The sequence below is a fragment of the Budorcas taxicolor genome, chromosome 25, assembly GCF_023091745.1.
Source record: "Budorcas taxicolor isolate Tak-1 chromosome 25, Takin1.1, whole genome shotgun sequence".
Classification (NCBI taxonomy): Eukaryota; Metazoa; Chordata; class Mammalia; order Artiodactyla; family Bovidae; genus Budorcas; species Budorcas taxicolor.
The window spans coordinates 12826819-12845411 of NC_068934.1; the positions used below are offsets into that span (position 1 = coordinate 12826819).

Here is an 18593-nt window from a genome sequence, read left to right on the forward strand (position 1 = left end):
TCTTTGCTCTTGGCTGAACTTTTATCAGCCCAGTGCAGTCACACTGATATTCTTACAATGATCAGAGGCAATGATTGTCAGTCTTTGAGTAATAAAATGTCTTTGATTAAAAAAGAATGAGAAGCTAAAATATTCTTATTTAAGAAATACGGTGTATTTGGTTGGCAAAAAAAAAAAAAAAATGTTAACGCCTAGAAGGCATGGAAGGATAAAGCTGCCCCTGGTTGGGAATCCATAGACTAGGTTTCTCTCCCTTTTCCTCCCTCCTCAATCTGTCCTTGAAACTTTGTTGGATCTAAATAGTCTTACAATGATTAAGCAGCACATACCTCCAGTTAATGATGCACCAACGGGTGACAGACTAACAGAAAGGACAGAGAGCGCCCAGTGTGATCACAGCCCATTTTCCTGTCCACCGAAGAGCTGATGCTTTCACACTGTGATGGTGGAGAAGACTCTTAAGAGTCCCTTGGACTGCAAGGAGATCCAACCAGTCCATCCTAAAGGAGATCAGTCCTGAATATTCATTGGAAAGACTGATGCTGAAGCTGAAGCTCCCAATACTTTGGCCACCTGATGAGAAGAGACGACTTGTTGGAAAAGACCCTGATGCTGGGAAAGATTGAAGGCAGGAGAAGGGGACGACAGAGGATGGGATGGTTGGATGGCATCACGGACTCAATGGACATGGGTTTGAGTAAACTCCGGGAGTTGGTGATGGACAGGGAGGCCTGGCGTGCTGCAGTCTGTAGGTCACAAAGAGTTGGGTACAACTTAGCAACTGAACAGCAATTCCTATCCGAACAAGAATAAAACAAAATAGGCATCAGAGATTCCTTCCTGCCAGGCTCCTCTCTCCAGCTCACTATTTGCTATGACTTGCTTAGAGTCTGTTTGAAATATTTTGGTCCCAGAGTTTTTGATTGTTCCATTCTCTCTGCATCTTTAATTCAAGTCATCTTTAGCAGTTCCTTGAAATTCCATTTGATAATAAAAACAGAGGAAATCTAGGGCTCTTTGGCTATAGACGTGCCTTACGGCTTGCAGTTGAACCTCTAGAGCTACAGAATCCTTTTTCAGCCTGAAAGACACACATGCCTGAGGCGCCCGTCTATTTTCTATAGTTTGTTGGAAGACTGTCTCTGTTTCTCCACTCCACGTGTCTGCTGCCCACACTGAAGATGAACAGCAGCCTTTGGGGAGGGTGGGAAGGTCGAGAGATCAAAGCTTTCTATGAGGCCAGGACCTGAGAACAGTTGAGTCTTACTCTCTTACATAGAATGAGCTCCGGAAAGCTGTGAGGTATCTTCCCTTCTCTCCGCTTGCTCTCCTCCCCTCCCTCTGGCCACCCCAGAAGATTGCGTTCAATTCTACATCATGGACTCAATGGACATGAGTTTGAGCAAACTCCGGGAGGTGATGAAGGACAGGGAAGCCTGGCATGCTGCAGTCCATGGGGTCGCAAAGGGTTGGACATGACTGAGCAACTGAACAACAACGTCCCGTATTTAAAAGAGGTTGAGACAGACGAGAACAAAACCTAAGGACGGGGGACCAGGAAGGTGATACATTTCCAAATTACATCCGATGAAAGAATAGATGAAGGAAGCAGGGCAGTTTTTTCTGGAAGAACGGAAGCCCTGAGGGACACATCCGCACTTAAACACCCCAAGGCCTGTCCTGGAAGAAGGAGGTTCGGTTCTGCTCTGCAGAGCTGCAGAGGACAGAACGAGTGAGTGGAAATCATGAAAATAGATTCATCTTCAGTCTAACACGGGACCAAGAGACAACCCCCTGGGAGCGTGAGCGCCCTGGGGCGGGGGCAGCGACAGGGGAGGACGGGGGCAGTGACAGGGAGTTTGTTGTTGTGGCTGAAAACATCCCAACAAAGAGAAGTCCTGTCAAGGGCTAGGAAGCTGCTGCTAAGATTGCACTCGGCCACGTACCCTGTAGTTTTCCAGGATTTGGTGTGTTCCCTTTGTATTGTGTGGAGAAGGAAATGGCAACCCACTCCAGTATTCTTGCCTGGAGAATCCCATGGACAGAGGAGCTTGGTGGGCTACAGTCCACGGGTCGCGAAGAGTCGGACACGACTGAGCGACTTCACTTTCACTTTCACTTTGTGTTCTAACACCAAACTCTCCTTTTCCCAGGGAAATGAATAAGCGTCTAACAGAGGAACAAGCCAAGAAAACCTATGACCGTGCAATTAAGCTAGAACAAGAATTTGGAGAATATTTTACAGGTATGTTCATTTGCGTTTGTACTGTGAGAAAGACGACGAATTGTCTGACATTTGGCATAGGTGGGGCTCTGGGCCTAGTATACCTGGGCCCTAGCACCTTCCTGCTAAAAATCCCTTATTTGCCACTTCTTCCATTTGATTCAAAACTCTGGGTTCCTTCTTCTCTGGATTCGGCTTCCTGGTTCCCACTGGCCCTACCCGAAACCATGAATGGCAGAGACTGCGCTATCTCCTGGGAGAGAGATTTTAAGCACTAGTATCTCATTCAGAGATGCCTCATTGGAAAAGACCTAAATGCTGGGAAATATTGAAGGCGAAAGGAAAAGGGGGCCGCAGAGGAGGAGATGGTTAGACAGCACCACCAACCCAATCGACATGGATCTTAGCAAACTCCAGGAGGCAGTGAAGGACAGGGAAGCCTGGTGTGCTGCAGCCCATGGGGTCACAAAGAGTCGAACACGACTTAGCAGCTGAAAAGCAGCAACAAAATCTTATTCAGCTTCCCTCCCTGAGATGATCAGAAATTTGAAAACTAAGCTTTTAAGGCTCCAGATGTGCAGTGTCCAAAGCAGTTACTCTTGAAAAGTAGTCCCAGGGTCTCTAGTCTCTGCTTCATGGACCTCTGGGTCTGTCTCCCCATTAGGCACCAGAAGAAGATGCTTGAAACACTTCCTGTGTTTCAGTTAATTCCATGTCATATCTTAATGCAAAAACAATTTTTTTCTTTTTAAATATTTCCTTGGGAACATAAATTAGGGGGGATATTTTGTCCTGGATGTTATAGGTTCTCTATTCTTATCTGCGTTCATGAAACACTGATCAGATCCAAAAAGTGATCAAACTTTGGAATTTGCCTTACAACTGATAGGTCTTCCCTGTAGTTCAAATGGTAAAGAATTTTCCTGCAATGCAGGAGACCCGGGTTTGATCCCTGGGTTGGGAAGATCCTCTGAAGAACGGAATGGCAATCCACTCCAGTATTCTTGCCAGGAGAATCCCATGGACAGAGGAGCCTGGTGAACTACTTAGCAGCTGAACTAAGTTCGGTTCAGAACTAAGGCCATGGGATCACAAAGAGTTGGATACAACTCAGCGACTAATGCTACATACAGTTACAACTAATGGTTTAAAACAAGAACTTTCCTGCCGAGTTACCTTACATGAAGTTAGGTGTTTTCCGTGTTTTCCTTTTTATCTCAATCAAAAGATGAGAAAGCTGGTGCCTTAGCAGTTTGCAAATATGTTGAATCAGGTAAATCTTAAGTAAAATTTCCATCAGTAACAAAGATGAGTTATGCTTCCCCCTAGAAGAACATCCAGTATGTTCAAAACAATGTACATGTTGAACAGTGCTTTATATTCAGGAATAAAATATAATAATCAGCACATTCCAAGGACTGTTTTTGAAACTCTAAACCATGTTTCAGTGACGACTTCTTTTTAAGCCCCAGTGTCATATGGATAGTATTGATGTGTTTGGGATATCTATCTACAAGATATTTTTTGTCCAAAGGAGATAATAAAATGTATTTAAATCTACTGTAAGTGAATTGGTTTTTGGCATAATACACTGTTTGTTTCCTTCTATTTTATGTATTTTCTACAAGTAATTGCCATAAGATATTCTCACTATGAAGAGCACTGAATGGTAAAATCTCAATTTATTAGATTACTTGGAGAATGAATAAAGTTTCTTATTAAAGGTTTTGGGGATTGAGGAGATTAACTAAAGTTTTTTCTAAAGTCCTTATTATTTCCTCTGTGTCTAAAATATTCTAATTTCTGCCCATTATAAAATAAGTAATATAAGTCCAGCTTATAAGAAAATATAAGCTGGAGAATATAAGTCCAGCTTTCTTTGGTAACAGGGAGCTCTCAGCCTGAAAATTGATCAATGCCTAGCTCAGTGTCTGGCCCAGAGTCAACACCCGTAAAATTTAAATAAATGAGTGATTCATCATGTAGAACCACAGAGAGACATGTAGAAAGAAGAAAGACTGATACATTTATTACTAATCTAGGACATGCCTTAAAAGCATTTTTTAAATCATTGATGTGACCTTGCTTAAGTGAATCTCTGCTTTTTCTGATTATTGTGAAGTCATATGAAGCCTCCTGATGAGTTTGTCACTGTTTGAGCTTCCACATGATTGATGGTCATTCTTCATCAGCCAGGAAATGCTTCCTGACTCCGGTGTGTTTGCTCTTGTTCCAGCTATCGTCCAAGGCGACACCCTAGAAGATATCTATAACCAATGCAAGCTTGTTATCGAAGAGCAGTCTGGGCCTTTCATCTGGATTCCCTCAAAGGAGAAGTTATAAATTAGCTACTGCACCTCCAACAATGACAGAAGAGCATTTAGAAGAACAAAATATATATAATATACTACTTGGAGGCTTTTATGTTTTTGTTGCATTTATGTTTTTGCAGTCAATGTGAATTCTTATGAATGTACAACACAAACTGTGTGAAGCCATGAAGGAAAAGGAGGGGCCAAAGGGTGGGACAGAAAAGACGTTGCAGTACGCGGGGAAGGCTTTGGTTTGCTCAGAGTGCCAGGTGTAGGGACGAACCTCTGATGGGCTCCATGCCCAAGAGATGGGCAGCCTCCTCACCCAGCAGGTGTCCAGAGCTGACTTAGCTGCTGAGCTCCCCGTGTTTTTGGCTTTAAAGAAAAGTTGCCAGCACTTGAACTTCACCAACCTTCCCATTACCCACATCTATAACTGGTACACTTCAAATTTTAGGACTATGCACAGCCTTTGATTTCTTTACAAGCAAAAGAAAGAATGGGCGAGGGGAAGGAAAGGAGTCCCTTTGGAGACAGCATAACATTACTATCAGGGAAGGATGAGTGTGTAGTTTCTTTGCCTGGCATCTACAAAGATGAGCATTTCATAAAATTCACAAGTGTGTGGAGGACTGACCTCATTGGGAGGAGGGGATTCCACCTGGGGTTAGCTTTATGATTGTTGATTGTCTATTTTGCCGTTTATAAACTGAAAGAAGGCACTAAAGTTGAGAATAATTTATACAATAAAAATATATTAAATGTATAGAAGTGAATTTCTATAGGTTAAAAAAAGTTTTGTGAAATATTTTGTAAAGATTAATTGAAAGACTAAATGTATGCACTATCTGCGGATGATCCAGCTCAAGAACAGAAAGTTGTATTCTCCCTCTTGTTGCCAATGATCCATTAAGAGCATCTGAGTTCCTTCTAAAGCCTGACAAAGACTTCTCCCTCATTACCTCTCACGATCCCCCTCCCACACCAGAGATCCACTCTCACGGAGCCCATCCCTTAATGAGTTGCCCTCGTGGATACTTTTGGAGGGCATTTGGTTAATGCACTTTTTTCAAACTGATGGCTTTCCGAGACAAATTCATACAGACGATGTAAAGGAAAGTTTTTGCTCTTTTCTTGTTAAATACCCTGGGCCTGTCATGCAAATAGCTGAATAATGTTGTTCGTAGTAACTTAACATACAACTCTTAAAGGATCATTTAGTATTTTGGCTGTCATGAATAATTAGGACTCTTTTGTCTGTTTTATAAGTAAACTGAGGGTTTTTGTAAGAGCCAGAGAAGGTGCAGAGCCGTGGAGAGATCTGTCCTAAGATGCGATATTTCTTTGAGGAAGAGAGAGAGAAGGGGGGGATCTGACAGGAGCGGGTGAGGGGTGCAGACTTCTGTCTCTGTGTACAGGACAAAGAGATGGAACCACCAGGAAAGACCATTAATGACTTTGAGCTCAACCAATTGAACTGCCTTTCTCGGGGGCTGCACCTGGACCAAGTTTATTTTTTAGCAATTATAACTATGATGATTTAAAAAAAAAAAAAAGAAAATCCCCGAAGCCTATCTCCCGCTTCAGAGCTGATGGTGCCGTCAGCATTGCTTGCACCCCAGGTGTTTAGAGAGAGAGACTTTTCAGTGATCTCTATAACTACTCAACTCTGGGTCACATGCATGCCCAGACTAAGCCCTGTCGCCTTATTTCTGGGGTACATCCAGACCTGGCAGGATTCTGCCACACTGTGCAGCAAACCAGCATGCCGGCTGGGATGGGGGAGTGAGAGGCAGAGCCATCAGCAGTGATGGGGCTTCTTCACGGGAAGAACATCAGAGCTCAGAATGAGGGTCTCTTTCCAAAAACAAGCATTTTTCATTTGACACTAAAACACCACAGTCTGCCTGGCTGCAGTCACCAAAACAGACACAAGAGATGCAAAATCATGCATCTACCTACAGTCTGGAGGCTGCCTTTACCAATGGAAGGGCTAGCAATCCATTTTCCCTCTGATGAAAGTTAAATTTCCCAAGACTTCTTTAGAGTGTTCAAAATGTCAAAAACGTAGCCATGTCTGCAATTCGCCAGTTTCAGGTCAAGGCCTACTTTCATCCATCTTTGCTCCCAGAAGTTTCTGCCACCAGAATGCCATTCCTGATCCCAGCTCTACTTTTAGGCCACCATGATAACTTCTTTGGTTTCTCAACTGAGCATGCAACCATTTATTTAAAGGACTGTCATTAATGAATAGATGTTTCCGCGGGTCGTGTGATGTGCTTTTCCATTTAATATTAAGTATTGCTGTGGCTGAGTACAATCAAATTGAACCACCAACCCTTGGTTTTGTAGTAATATAATTATTTTCCTAGTGTAGATGCTTCCAGATAAGAATTGGCATTTGCACTGATTTTTTTTTATGTAGATTTATATAAATATATATAGACATATATATTTGCTTGAAGAATCACCAAGCCAATTGGTGAGAGGGTCTTTTCCTGTAGAATTTACACCTCCGTTTGTTGTGTTGTCTTGCGCTTCCCAATGTTGAGGTCTCCACGGCTCCAACACACGGGTGTATTTTGCCGCAGACCCGGTGACTTAAGATGGAAATGGCGCGAAAGCTACCCAGATTACAACTGGTGCAAATGCACGTGGAGCCTGGGGCCAGACTGGTGCTAACACCGCAAACTTTGTCGAGAGCTCTCTCCAATCTGAAAGCTTGCTGGGGGCGCAATGTCACCTTCACACGCTGGGCCCTTTCGGAAAAGTGCCAGATCGTGTCACTGGTGCTATTTTTCATGCTCTGGTACAATGTGTAGCACCACGGGGGTCTCAGCTTTACCAAAATCAAAAATCCCACTCGTCAGCTAATTGCAGGGGCATTTGTTTCCGGCCCTCCTCCCACGGGATCTGTGGGCCGTTTCTTCGCAGGCCTCTCCCCCCAGCCCTGCGCTCTTGGGCTGGCTCTGTCGGGTGCGCCCGTCTTTCCGGAGCGGCACTCAGGCGCCTGTGAGCTGTCTTGGGTCCCACTGCCAGCCCTTCAGGACTCTGAGCCAAGGGAGAGCTCCCGCCCCTATGGCTCTGGCCTCTGCTCCTTCCCTCTCGTTCCTTCCCTTTGCTCTCCCCTCCTGGTTCTAGCTGTGCCATCTCTTTTACGTACCTGTCCCTTCATCCTTCCTCCCTGTCTCCTCCGAGTCGTCGGCTGCCTCCCTCATCCCTTCCTCACTCCCTGCCCTCTGTCCCCTCATCTCTCTGTCCGTCTCTCCCACCATCTCAGACACTCCCGTACCTCGTCCTCTGTCTTCACCGTTTCTGTACTTTCTCTTCTCGCGTCTCTGGCCACCTCCTCTCCCGTAACCCGCTTCTTAATTTTTCTGTCCTTTAAGGGCTCCTGGCTGATTCAGACAGCAAGTCCACACGCTGGACTCATGACACAGATTCTTTGGGTCACCATTTTCACCCAGGCAGCCCAGAAAGCAAAGCTGAGCGTGAATGAGGTCCTGGCTGGAGCCAGCTCCAGCAGGCCTCCCCGAGCCAGCCTGCACCGCTGCCCCGGCAGTGACGATGCACGCGCCCTGGGCCCTGCCGGCACCTGGGTCCCTTTCTGCCTGAAGCCTAGTCCACAGGGAGCCCACTCCCAGCACCACCCCACGGTTCCAAGGACACTTCCTTTTGCTAAAGGCAGACTCCAGCCCCAACAGTTGTTCTGACAGCAAACCTCTTTCTTCTCATGGAAGCCATGCCATCACCTTGGTTTGGAGAGAGAGAGATTTTTTCCCCCCCATTCATAAGCTTTCTTTTTCCTCTTTTCATCTGAAGCTCCCTCTGCTTTTCAGCTGGCGATTGCTCTGGTGAGACTGAATGGACTTGCTGGTGAAATTACATCTCTTTTTTTTTTTTTTTTCTGTCTTGGTCCTGCCTAAATTCCTACAAAAATATTTAAGTCAGAGACTCAGGCTAGTTCCTAAGTTTATCATAGTAATTTGTCACTCCTACAGGAACAAAAGGGGACATTTCCCTTATAGCATGTGGAGTCTCTCCTGTGACAGTTGATTTGAAAGAGGACTCCCTCCAGAATTCTGTGGATATACATTTTACTTCTGTGTATGTATGGCATATGTGGTTTGTATATCATGTATACACTTACCACATTGGGTACGCGTGACTGTGGATGGAAACCTACACACACACTTTAGTCTGTAAATATCCTTCCTCACTGAAAACTGTGCTTTGGAAATCATTTTTTGTACAGCTGTGCAGTTTCTTGTAGCAGCTGAGGACAAGCTTAAGACAGGTTGAATGGTTGAGACAAAGATCATCGAAAAGACAGACAGAATCTCCCTAGCAGCTCATGAGGACAGACAGCCAAATGGCAAGGTTGACTCCCAATGAGATGGCGAACTTTTCTCCTTTTTGAATTTGTGTTTCCTAAACGCGTCTTAGCTTCCGAGTGCACCAGGCTGTATGGGTGAGATCCTCTCAGTATGCCAAGTTTTGTAACAGTTTTCCTCTGACTGGATGCTTCTCCATTGTTCAGGATGGGAGGGGAGGGGGAAGACTCCTTGCCTGGGCTGGAGTTTACAGAGACACTGCACAGCTTACACTCCTGTTAAGTGTAAATATTCGACACTTCCATTCCATTTGTGTAAAAAATAAAGCACACACGATTATAAAACCAAGATGTATATTTCATACTCACTGCGTCTTTGCATATTTATTGCGTTGCCAGTTGCCAGCGGTGGCCCCGTTGTAAAAAAAATGCTTGATAGAGTGTTTATAAACATGTCATGGTTTTATTATAAGATATAAATATTAAAACATTTTATACTTTATAGCAAATTATTTTCTCTCAAAGCATAATTTGTCTTCTTTCACAAAGAATAGAATCACTGATTTCTATTTTTATCAGACTTGTCTGATTTTAGAGATAAAGTGTAGTTAGACTACATTTGCTCTGAAAAATACTGGCACTGCCAAGAGGAGCTGAAAGTAGTGCTCTGAAGTATTTTTGAATATTTGATTACCATCTTGCTTGCTCTTAATCTGGATTTTGCCAAGGATGAACAATAGTATTAAATGATAGGTTTTTTTTTAAGACCCTCACATCTACATGAAAAAAACCTTTATTCTCCAGTTTCAAAACTGAGATCCCAGAAGATACTAAGAATAGGGAAAAAGTTTTTTCTTATCTGATCCTAATGATGCAAAGAAAGGCATAAATTGGAAAGGAGGTGTCATTTCCCATGCATACTGAGGTCAAAATACATACCAGCTCGAAAGAGCTTAGCACACCAAAAACGTCAGGTTTCAAACCCTGAATCTGCTGGATAATTCTTCCCGCCAGGTTAAATATATTCCTTTACATAAAGGCATTTGGACAGTGCAGATCTCTTAGCTGGGGAACCAAAACAAACTTCTCCCGTGAAAGGGGTGAAATTTCACCCTCCAAGTGATCCCTCTGAGTACGTTTTGCTTCATGATAAACTATCACGTAGTTGGATCAGCCACTGGGGAAGCCAGACTTGGTCATCCCATTCTGGCTGCGCTGTGAGCCTGCAGGAGTCTTCCCCCGGCTGCCCTGTCTCTGTCCATGGTGCTTGGTGGCAGTGAGCTGAGCCCATCCAAGGCTGCATAAGAAGACACTGGCTGAGGCTGCAAGCCCAGTGCAGACTTCACACTCCAACAGTTAAACTCCATTTTTAACATCTGCAGTCTCATTAGGTTTAATAATGGTAACACGACACAAAAGCCAGATTCACTGAACAATGAGTGTCTTTATTGGGGAGGGTGGCGAGGGAAGCTTGAAGAGCTTTTGACTTTTGGGGTCCTGTTTCATTTCTTCATAAATATTTTTAAGACATGATCGTTCTGGAAGTCTCTAAAGTTAGACATGGACTGCACATCTTTGCACCTAAGACGGCCAGCTCTGCATCCATGGACTTTGCAGATACTCTGAGACTAAACATTCTTGACAGAATTTAAAAGCCTCGGTTGGGCACAAAGGCAAGGAACATTTGCAGAGGGGCCACCAGCTCTCTCGGCACAAACCAGACACAGAGTCTTTGACGTTGTCAGGGGACGATGTCATCTATGGGCCGGGACTGCTGGGTCTCGTAACCCTAGATGTGGTCTTCTGTGACTAACCTTTCCTTTAGGGATGTCTCAGAAGCCACTACTGCTCTCATGGAATTGATCCTTCTCCCCCTTCTAATGGCACAGCCATTGTCAAGTCCAGAACTTGTCCCTAATGCCCGTTAGCACAGCTGGGACAAAGCTGGAATACGTGGGCAAACTGCTGAAGATTACGTATAACAAAAGGGAAATAACAGATGAGCTGATTCATGGGATAAGCTTAGTGCCCAGCACCTGGCCAGCCGCCATGTGACACAGGGCCATTTTCCCCACCTGCCGGGGGTCCTTTAGACACAGCTGCACCTGAGGCCAACACTTTTGCTCCGTTGCAGCACACTTGAGAGACATGGAGTCCGCGCCTGACTCAGCACTGCGCTCCCCCAACGTCAGCTACAGCAAGAACTCCTGCTGCCTACATCCCTTTGGCTCCCGTGTGCCAGAATACAAATGGCGTTGAGTCACGGTGGTGAACTTTGACTCCTCTTTCACTGTGAACTTGCCTTAGATGCAGATTCCGATGCAGCCGGTATGGGGAGGAGCTGAGTGCCCACTTTTCTAACTGGTTCCCAAGTGATGCTGACGCTGGAATCATGCATGTGTGCGTGCTAAGTCACTTCAGTCATGTCCAACTCTTTGCGACGCTATGGACTGTAGCCTGCCAGGCACCTCTGTCCCTGGTGTTTCCCAGGCAAGAATACTGGAATGGGTTGCCATGCTCTCCTTCAGGGGCTCTTCCTGAACTGGGGATCCAAACCCACATCTCTTACATCTCCTGCTTTGGCAGACGGGTTCTTTACCACTCGCTCCACCTGGGAAGCCTGATGCTGGAATCACTAGGCTCTAATCCGATCTAATTTTTCACACAGCTACTGACCATCCACCAGTGGGTCATTAACCAGCATTTCTTTTTTATGAAATAGAAACTAGAGTGCCTCATGCATAGTGAGGATGAATATCATTTCATGTTGTGTGAGGTACAAAATGCATTTCTTACTGTCTGTCATAGTCACAGTCTGAGAAAGAGTGCCCGGACCTGCACTCAGCCAGCTCCCAGAGACTCCTCTCCTCCCGAAGATGGGGTCAGAGAACTGCAAATGATTAAATCCTTCTCTCTGCCACCTCTCAGCTTCTACTCACTAGTAGTTGCAGAGTCGCACAAACCAATGCATAGACCCCCTTCACCCAACTGAGACAGCAAGTGAAATTACAAGTATCCACCTCAGTCAGTTCAGTCGCTCAGTCATGTCCAACTCTTTGCAACCCCATGAATTGCAGCACGCCAGGCCTCCCTGTCCATCACCAACTCCCAGAGTTCAGCCAAACTCATGTCCATCGAGTCGGTGAGGCCATCCAGCCATCTCATCCTCTGTCATCCCCTTCTCCTCCTGCACCTAACCCCTCCCAGCATCAGAGTCTTTTCCAATGAGTCAACTCTTCGCATGAGGTGGCCAAAGTACTGGAGTTTCAGCTGTAGCATCATTCCTTCCAAAGAAATCCCAGGGTTGATCTCCTTCAGAATGGACTGGTCGGATCTCCTTGCAGTCCAAGGGGCTCTCGAGTCTTCTCCAACACCACAGTTCAAAAGCATAAATTCTTCAGCACTCAGCCTTCTCCACAGTCCAACTCTCACATCCATACATGACCACTGGAAATACCATAGCCTTGACTAGATGGACCTTTGTTGGCAAAGTAATGTCTCTGCTTTTTAATATGCTATCTAGGTTGGCCGTAGCTTTCCTTCCAAGGAGTAAGCGTCTTTTAATTTCATGGCTGCAATCACTATCTAATGACCACTAAGACCCTAAATCTGTCTGGCTCGGGGAGATTCCCTGGAGGAGGAAATGGCAACCTGCTCTGGTATACTTGCTTGGGAAATCCCATGGACAGAAGAGCCTAGCAGGCTACCTTCCATGCAGTCACAAAGAGTCAGACACAACTGAGTGAGCACACACACAGTAGTGGTGTGGTATAGAGTTTCTTGAAAAGAACAGTTGATTTCTATTCAACAAAAATAGAAAGCTAACAAGCTGGGACTTACCTGGTGGTCCAGTGGCTAAAAATCCAACTGCCTATGCAGGGGACATGGGTTTGATCCCACACGATCCTGGACACGGGTCTGGGAAGATCCCACTTGCGTAGGGGCCACTAAGCCTGTGAGTCAAAACTACTGAGCCGGAGCTCCAGAGTTCTCAAGCTGCCAGCAGTGAGCCCACGCACCACAGCTACTGAAACCCCGAGCATTCTAGAGCCTGGGCACGGCAACAAGGATCCAGCATGGCCAAAAATAAATAAATAAATTCATTCAAAAAAAAACTAACAAGTTGAGAGGTTCAACCTGATGGGGTTCAGGGCACACTGCCGTAAGATGCACCACTCTGCACACAGATTATTTCCAGCTGAAAATAAGCAAGGCCTAGAAGACTCAAGAAGAACCTTTGAACTTTCCCCTGACTGCCTGAAAGATATTTAAATGAGATAATTTAAGAGAGGCCTGTTCCAGGAAGAGGCTATCACCATAAATAACTCATGAAGTAGGTGTGATAGAGAGGAACCCAGCAAGGCCTTTTGGCCAAAGTCCTCTCTGTGGTCACTATCTCTAGATGACCTAATAAACATGTATTTACCAAACACTAACTCTTCCCATCTTGCTGTGAATTACCTTACTTCCCTTCAAAGTCCCAGACCCCTACATCCTTCCCCTTAGTCCAAAATGACATATATGCCTCATCTTGCCTTCCTTGCAGGATAAGGGCAGATTCAAACAGCTACTAATCAGAGAAATCGGGAATGCGGAAGCCAATAAAAACCCAACCAATGCAGAAACCACAGTGCAGTGATTAAAGCAGTGAGTAAAGATAAATATCTTTGAGCTTTTCTGCAAGAACAAAGACCCCCAACCAGGTGGAAGATGGTAACTTCAGGCTAAACAAAAGATTCCTAGCCCCCAACCCTGTTACCTCACCACCAACCAATCAGAAGAAAGTCACTCACCCTGCAGCCCGCACCCCAAATTTTGCCTATAAAAATTTCTCCCTGAAAACCTTCGGAGGGTTTGGCTCCTTCTTTGAGAAGAAACCACGCATTCTCCTGAAACCTTTCTCTGCTCCAGACGTCAACATTTCGGTTTGTTTGGCCTCACTCTGCAGCACTGAATCTCTCTTATGATGTTTCAGGAGGGGGCACCCCTTCCAGGGCTCAAAAGTGGGCTCCTGTCTAACACTCAGAAGTGAATTGTCCGAGGAGACGTGTGCTGACAAGGCAGCAGACTTGATCGGGAAGGGGCGCCCAGGTCGGGAGCAGAAGGGTCAGGGAACCCGGGAGGACTGCTCTGCCACGTGACTGGCAGTCTTGGGTTTTATGGTGATGGGTTCGTTCCTAGCTTTTCTCCGTAAGCCATTCTGACTCAGGGTCCTTCCTGGTGGCGTATGCATGGCGTATGCATTGCTCAGCAAAGATGGATTCCAGAGAGGACGGCTCTGGGAAGTTGGTAAGGCATACAGACTGAGGTCTACTTTCTCCTTTTGATCTTTCCTGAATTCCTCCAGATAGTGGGAGCTTGTTAGGTTCATGTTGTTTACCAGGACCTCCTGTTGTAAGATAACTCATGCAAGTGGTTACTATCTGGCCTGGGCAGGGCGGGCAGTTTCAGTCGGTGCTTCCCCTAACAATGATGTTCACAGTTCAGTTCCGTCGCTCGGTCGGATGTGGCCAAGTATTAACATCACCCTGTATTATCAGCAAATCCTACTGATAGAATTTGAGAGTCTCTTTTTACATTGGTCCTCATACCCTGCGAAAGAGATAAGGTCAGTTGCTTCCGCATCTTAGAGGCGAATAGATCAGGACTGTAGGAAGCAGAGACTGCCCCAAGGTCACATGGCCAGTGGCAGGGCGGGATTGCAAGCTCAGGCCTCCCTCATTCAGCTTCCTTTACTGCTCCAGCAGACAGGCTTCGTGAATGTTAACCAAGGATCTGCTTTGGAGCAGTGACTACCAGGAAAGGGCCAGAGGCTGGCCTGATGGACAAGCGGACAGCCATCTGCCTCCTACCTGGGTCACCCGCCCCTGTGAGGAATGAGTCACTGTCAAAAGGCAAAGATGTTATCAGGAAAGGACTTCTCAACAAACAAGAATGCGGGAATTAGCTTCCCAAAGGACATGACCACAATGGAGGACCAAGAGCAAGGAAAGGAAGGCTTTTAAAAGTAGGTGGACTATTCTCAAAGTGGAGCTACAGAGTGCTGGATTCAGCCCTAAGTGGCAAGGGGGAGGAGGAGAGGGAGAGAATTCAGGTGTATCATCCACCATCGGATGGATAAACAGGCTTGGAGAACCAAAGGCACATCGGGGTTAACACGGGCTTCCCCGGTGGCTCAGTGGTAAAGACTCTACCCGTAGTGCCCGAGACCCAGCTTCGATCCCTGGCTTGGGAAGATCCCCTAGAGGAGGGCTTGGCAACCCACTCCAGTACTCTTGCCTAGAGAATCCCCATGGACAAAGGAGCCTGGGGGGCTGCAGTCCATGGGATCGCACACAACCGAAATAACTAAGCTGCAGCCGCAGCAAGGTTATCACATGAGAAAGACAAAAAAATATTCCAATTCATCAGGAATATTTTTTTCCCTCTGCCACATGTTGCAATGCCATTTTAAAATATACTCTATTTTAGACTAGTTTTAGATTTATAGGAAAATTACCCTCTAGCCAATTCCCCCTACGAACTACTGTGCGGTCAGGCCACGCAAGGCTGTTGTTCCCTTGCACTGTGCATCACCTGCTCCACCAATGCCTGTTTCACCTGTACCCTATGCACCTGACTGACCTTCTTACGTGCTTGCCCCTGCTTCAGCTGGTGGTGGTTCTTACCAAAGGTGTGGTGAGGGGCGTGCCCATCTGCTAGTTTCCCTGGTAACTAATGAGCCCACCTATAACTGGCAACCTCCCCTCTCCCAACCCCAAGAGCAAGCCCAAGGCCAGGTCCTGCCTGCTGGCTGCTGCACACAGTAGGGTGTCCCTCCAGGACCTTGCCCCAGACTGGTAAGCACCCCACACCTTAACTCCTGATGTCCCTGAGGCCGACTCTGCACTCTCCTCTGTCTTAAAGCCGGGTGCAGCTCACAACTACTTGTCAGTTCATGAACCCATATTGATACGTTACTAACTAGATAACGCTTCACTCAAATTGCCTTCATCTTTACCTTTTTCTCTTCCTGAATTCCATCCGGGACACTCTGTTAACATTTCATCATCACATTTCCTTCAGTCTCATGACTGTGACAGTTTCTCAGCCTTTCCTTGGCTTAGATGACCTTGGCAGTTTGGAGAAATACTGATCAAGTATTTTCTAGAATGCCCCTCACTTGGGATTTGTTTGATGTTTTCTCCTGATAAGACTGGTACTTTGAGTTTTTGGAAGGATGCCCATAGAGCTAAGGTGCCACTCTCATCACACCTTATCAAGGGTGTGTGACTTAATCACTGATGTTGATGTTGATCCTGTCCACCTGGCTGAGGCAGGCTTTTTTTAGTTTTTCCATTGTGAAGTTACTTTTATCCCCCTTGTTCTTTGGAAGGAAGTCATTGGGCACAGCCTGCTCTTAATTAGAAGGTCATTGGACTGCAAAGAGATCCAACCAGTCCATTCTAAAGTAGACCAGTCCTGGGTGTTCTTTGGAAGGAATGATGCTAAAGCTGAAACTCTAGTACTTTGGCCACCTCATGCGAAGAGTTGACTCATTGGAAAAGACTCATGCTGGGAGGGATTGGGGGCAGGAGGAGAAGGGGACGACAGAGGATGAGATGGCTGGATGGCCTCACCGACTCGATGGACATGAGTCTGAGTGAACTCAGGGAGTTGGTGATAGACAGGGAGGCCTGGCGTGCTGCAGTTCATGGGGTCACAAAGAGTTGGACACGACTGAGCGACTGAACTGAACTGATGCTTCAAGTCCTGAAGGGCAAAGTAGCACAGGAGATTTGTCTATTCCTCTCCCATTTATTTGCTCAATAATTTGCTTTATATCAGCAAGGACTTGTGTATATTCTATATTGTCAATTATAATCCAATATTAGTTTGTCTTGTTACTCAGATTGTTTCAGTTCTGGCCATTGGAGCTCTTCATTTGGTTCCTGTGTTCCTTTGACATACCCACAGTGTTGTGGAATTTTTCTTTCTTTAAGCACTTCCTTACATTTTGCCTCTACGAGAACTTCAGGCTTATTTTGTAGATTTCCTGACTGAATCCTAGAATGAACCATTTCTCCAAGTCACCCTGATTTCTTCACTGGAGAATGGTGTTAGAAACTGAGATCTGGGGACTTCCCTGATCTCAGGGAATCAGGTTAGGAATCAGCCTGCCACTGCAGGGGATGCAGGAAGACCCCACGCGCCGCCCAGCAGCTCAACCTGCGCCCCACTGCTGAGCGCATGCTTGGAAACGGAAGAAGCCCTGCTCGCCGCAACTAGAGGAAGCCCGAGGGCAGCGACGAAGACCCAGCAGACCCAAAAATAAATAAATAAAAACCTTAAAAAAAAAAAAACTGAGAACTGGTCTGGAGGTGTTGCTGGCTCCTGGTAAGTTCCCAAGAGTGGCTGGGGGTGAAACGATAAAGGAGCTGGTGGAGCCCTCGCTCTGGCCGGCGATTTCCAGGCCTAACATGGTGATCCTGGCAAGAAAGCCAGGATCTCTTCGGGAGCTGAAGGTGAGAGAAGCACGGAGCGCTGGGTGAGAGGAAGCCTCAGGGGGTCTTGGCAGCATCTCCAGGGTCTGCCAAAGACCCCAGGCTGCTGCATGCACCCTGGAAAGGGGAGGAAGTGCTTTGAGGTGTAGTACCGGCTTTGTAGGTGTTTAAAAAGCAGAGATATTACTTTGCCCCAAAGGTCCGTTTAGTCAAAGCTGTGGTTTTTCCAGTGGTCATGTATGGATGTGAGAGTTGGACCATAAAGAAAGCTGAGCACTGAAGAATTGATGCTTTTGAACTGTGGTGTTGGAGAAGACTCTTGAGAGTCCGTTGGACTGCAAGGAAATCCAACCAGCCCATCCTAAAGGAGATCAGTCCTGAACGTTCATTGGAAGGACTGATGCTGAAGCTGAAACTCCAATACTTTGGCTGCCACCTGAGGGGAAGAACTGACTCATTTGAAAAAACCCTGATGCTGGGAAAGATTGAAGGCAGGAGGAGAAGGGGACGACAGAGGATGAGATGGTTGGATGGCATCACAGACTCAATGGACATGAGTTTGAGTAAACTCCAGGAGTTGGTGATGGACAGGGAGGCCTGGCCTGCTCCAGTCCTTGGGGTTGCAAAGAGCGACTGAACTGACTGACCGGTTTTGTGTCTGAGGCGGCATTGGGAGTGGGGTGGGAGGGAGACAGGAGGAGAGGGTACGTGGGGCAGGGGTCCGAGAGAAGGTCCCTCTGTCGGACCTCGAGTTTGGACCTAGACTGAGAGGTTCTCGTAGCCTCCGGGAAGTGTTGTTACCAAATAACGTTTTGTGCATCTGATGAAAAGAGAAGCCAAACAAACCAAAATGTCAGAGTTTGAAGCTGAGAAAATTTTGTCACAGGACTGAGCAAGGAGGACCGGTGGCTCCCGCTCAAAAACCCGAAACCCCCCATGGTTTTGGGGAGAGGGTTTCATAGGAAAAATCTGGGGTGAGGGCTACAAGGGCTGTGGCTGTCCTCTGCCTGCTGACGATGCGCACCTGCCCCCTTCCTGGTCTTCATCCCACATGAACTGGTTCTGAATATGGGGAGGGGGCGGGAAAGGGGGAAAGGCCTGGGTTTCTGATTTCAGTAACTCAGTGGTCGCCTGTGGCTGCGTGCGTGCACGCTAAGTTGCGTCGGTCATGCCGATTCTTTGAGACCCCATGGACTGTAACCCGCCAGGCTCCTCTGTCCATGGGATTCTCCAGGCAAGAA

General features: G+C 46.4%; 1 protein-coding gene across 2 annotated transcripts in view; it reads left to right on the forward strand.

Moving 5' to 3' along the window:
• The window catches only part of DLG2 (discs large MAGUK scaffold protein 2), a 1427480-nt gene extending 1422227 nt beyond the window's left edge, over positions 1–5253 (forward strand). For both annotated transcript variants that reach the window (XM_052662441.1, XM_052662442.1), the window contains 2 exons: positions 2154–2245; positions 4461–5253. In XM_052662441.1, the coding sequence (XP_052518401.1) occupies positions 2154–2245; positions 4461–4567 (199 nt within the window). In that variant the 3' untranslated portion in view covers positions 4568–5253. The remainder of the gene's footprint in view (positions 1–2153; positions 2246–4460) is intronic.
• The last annotated feature ends 13340 nt before the right edge of the window (positions 5254–18593 follow it).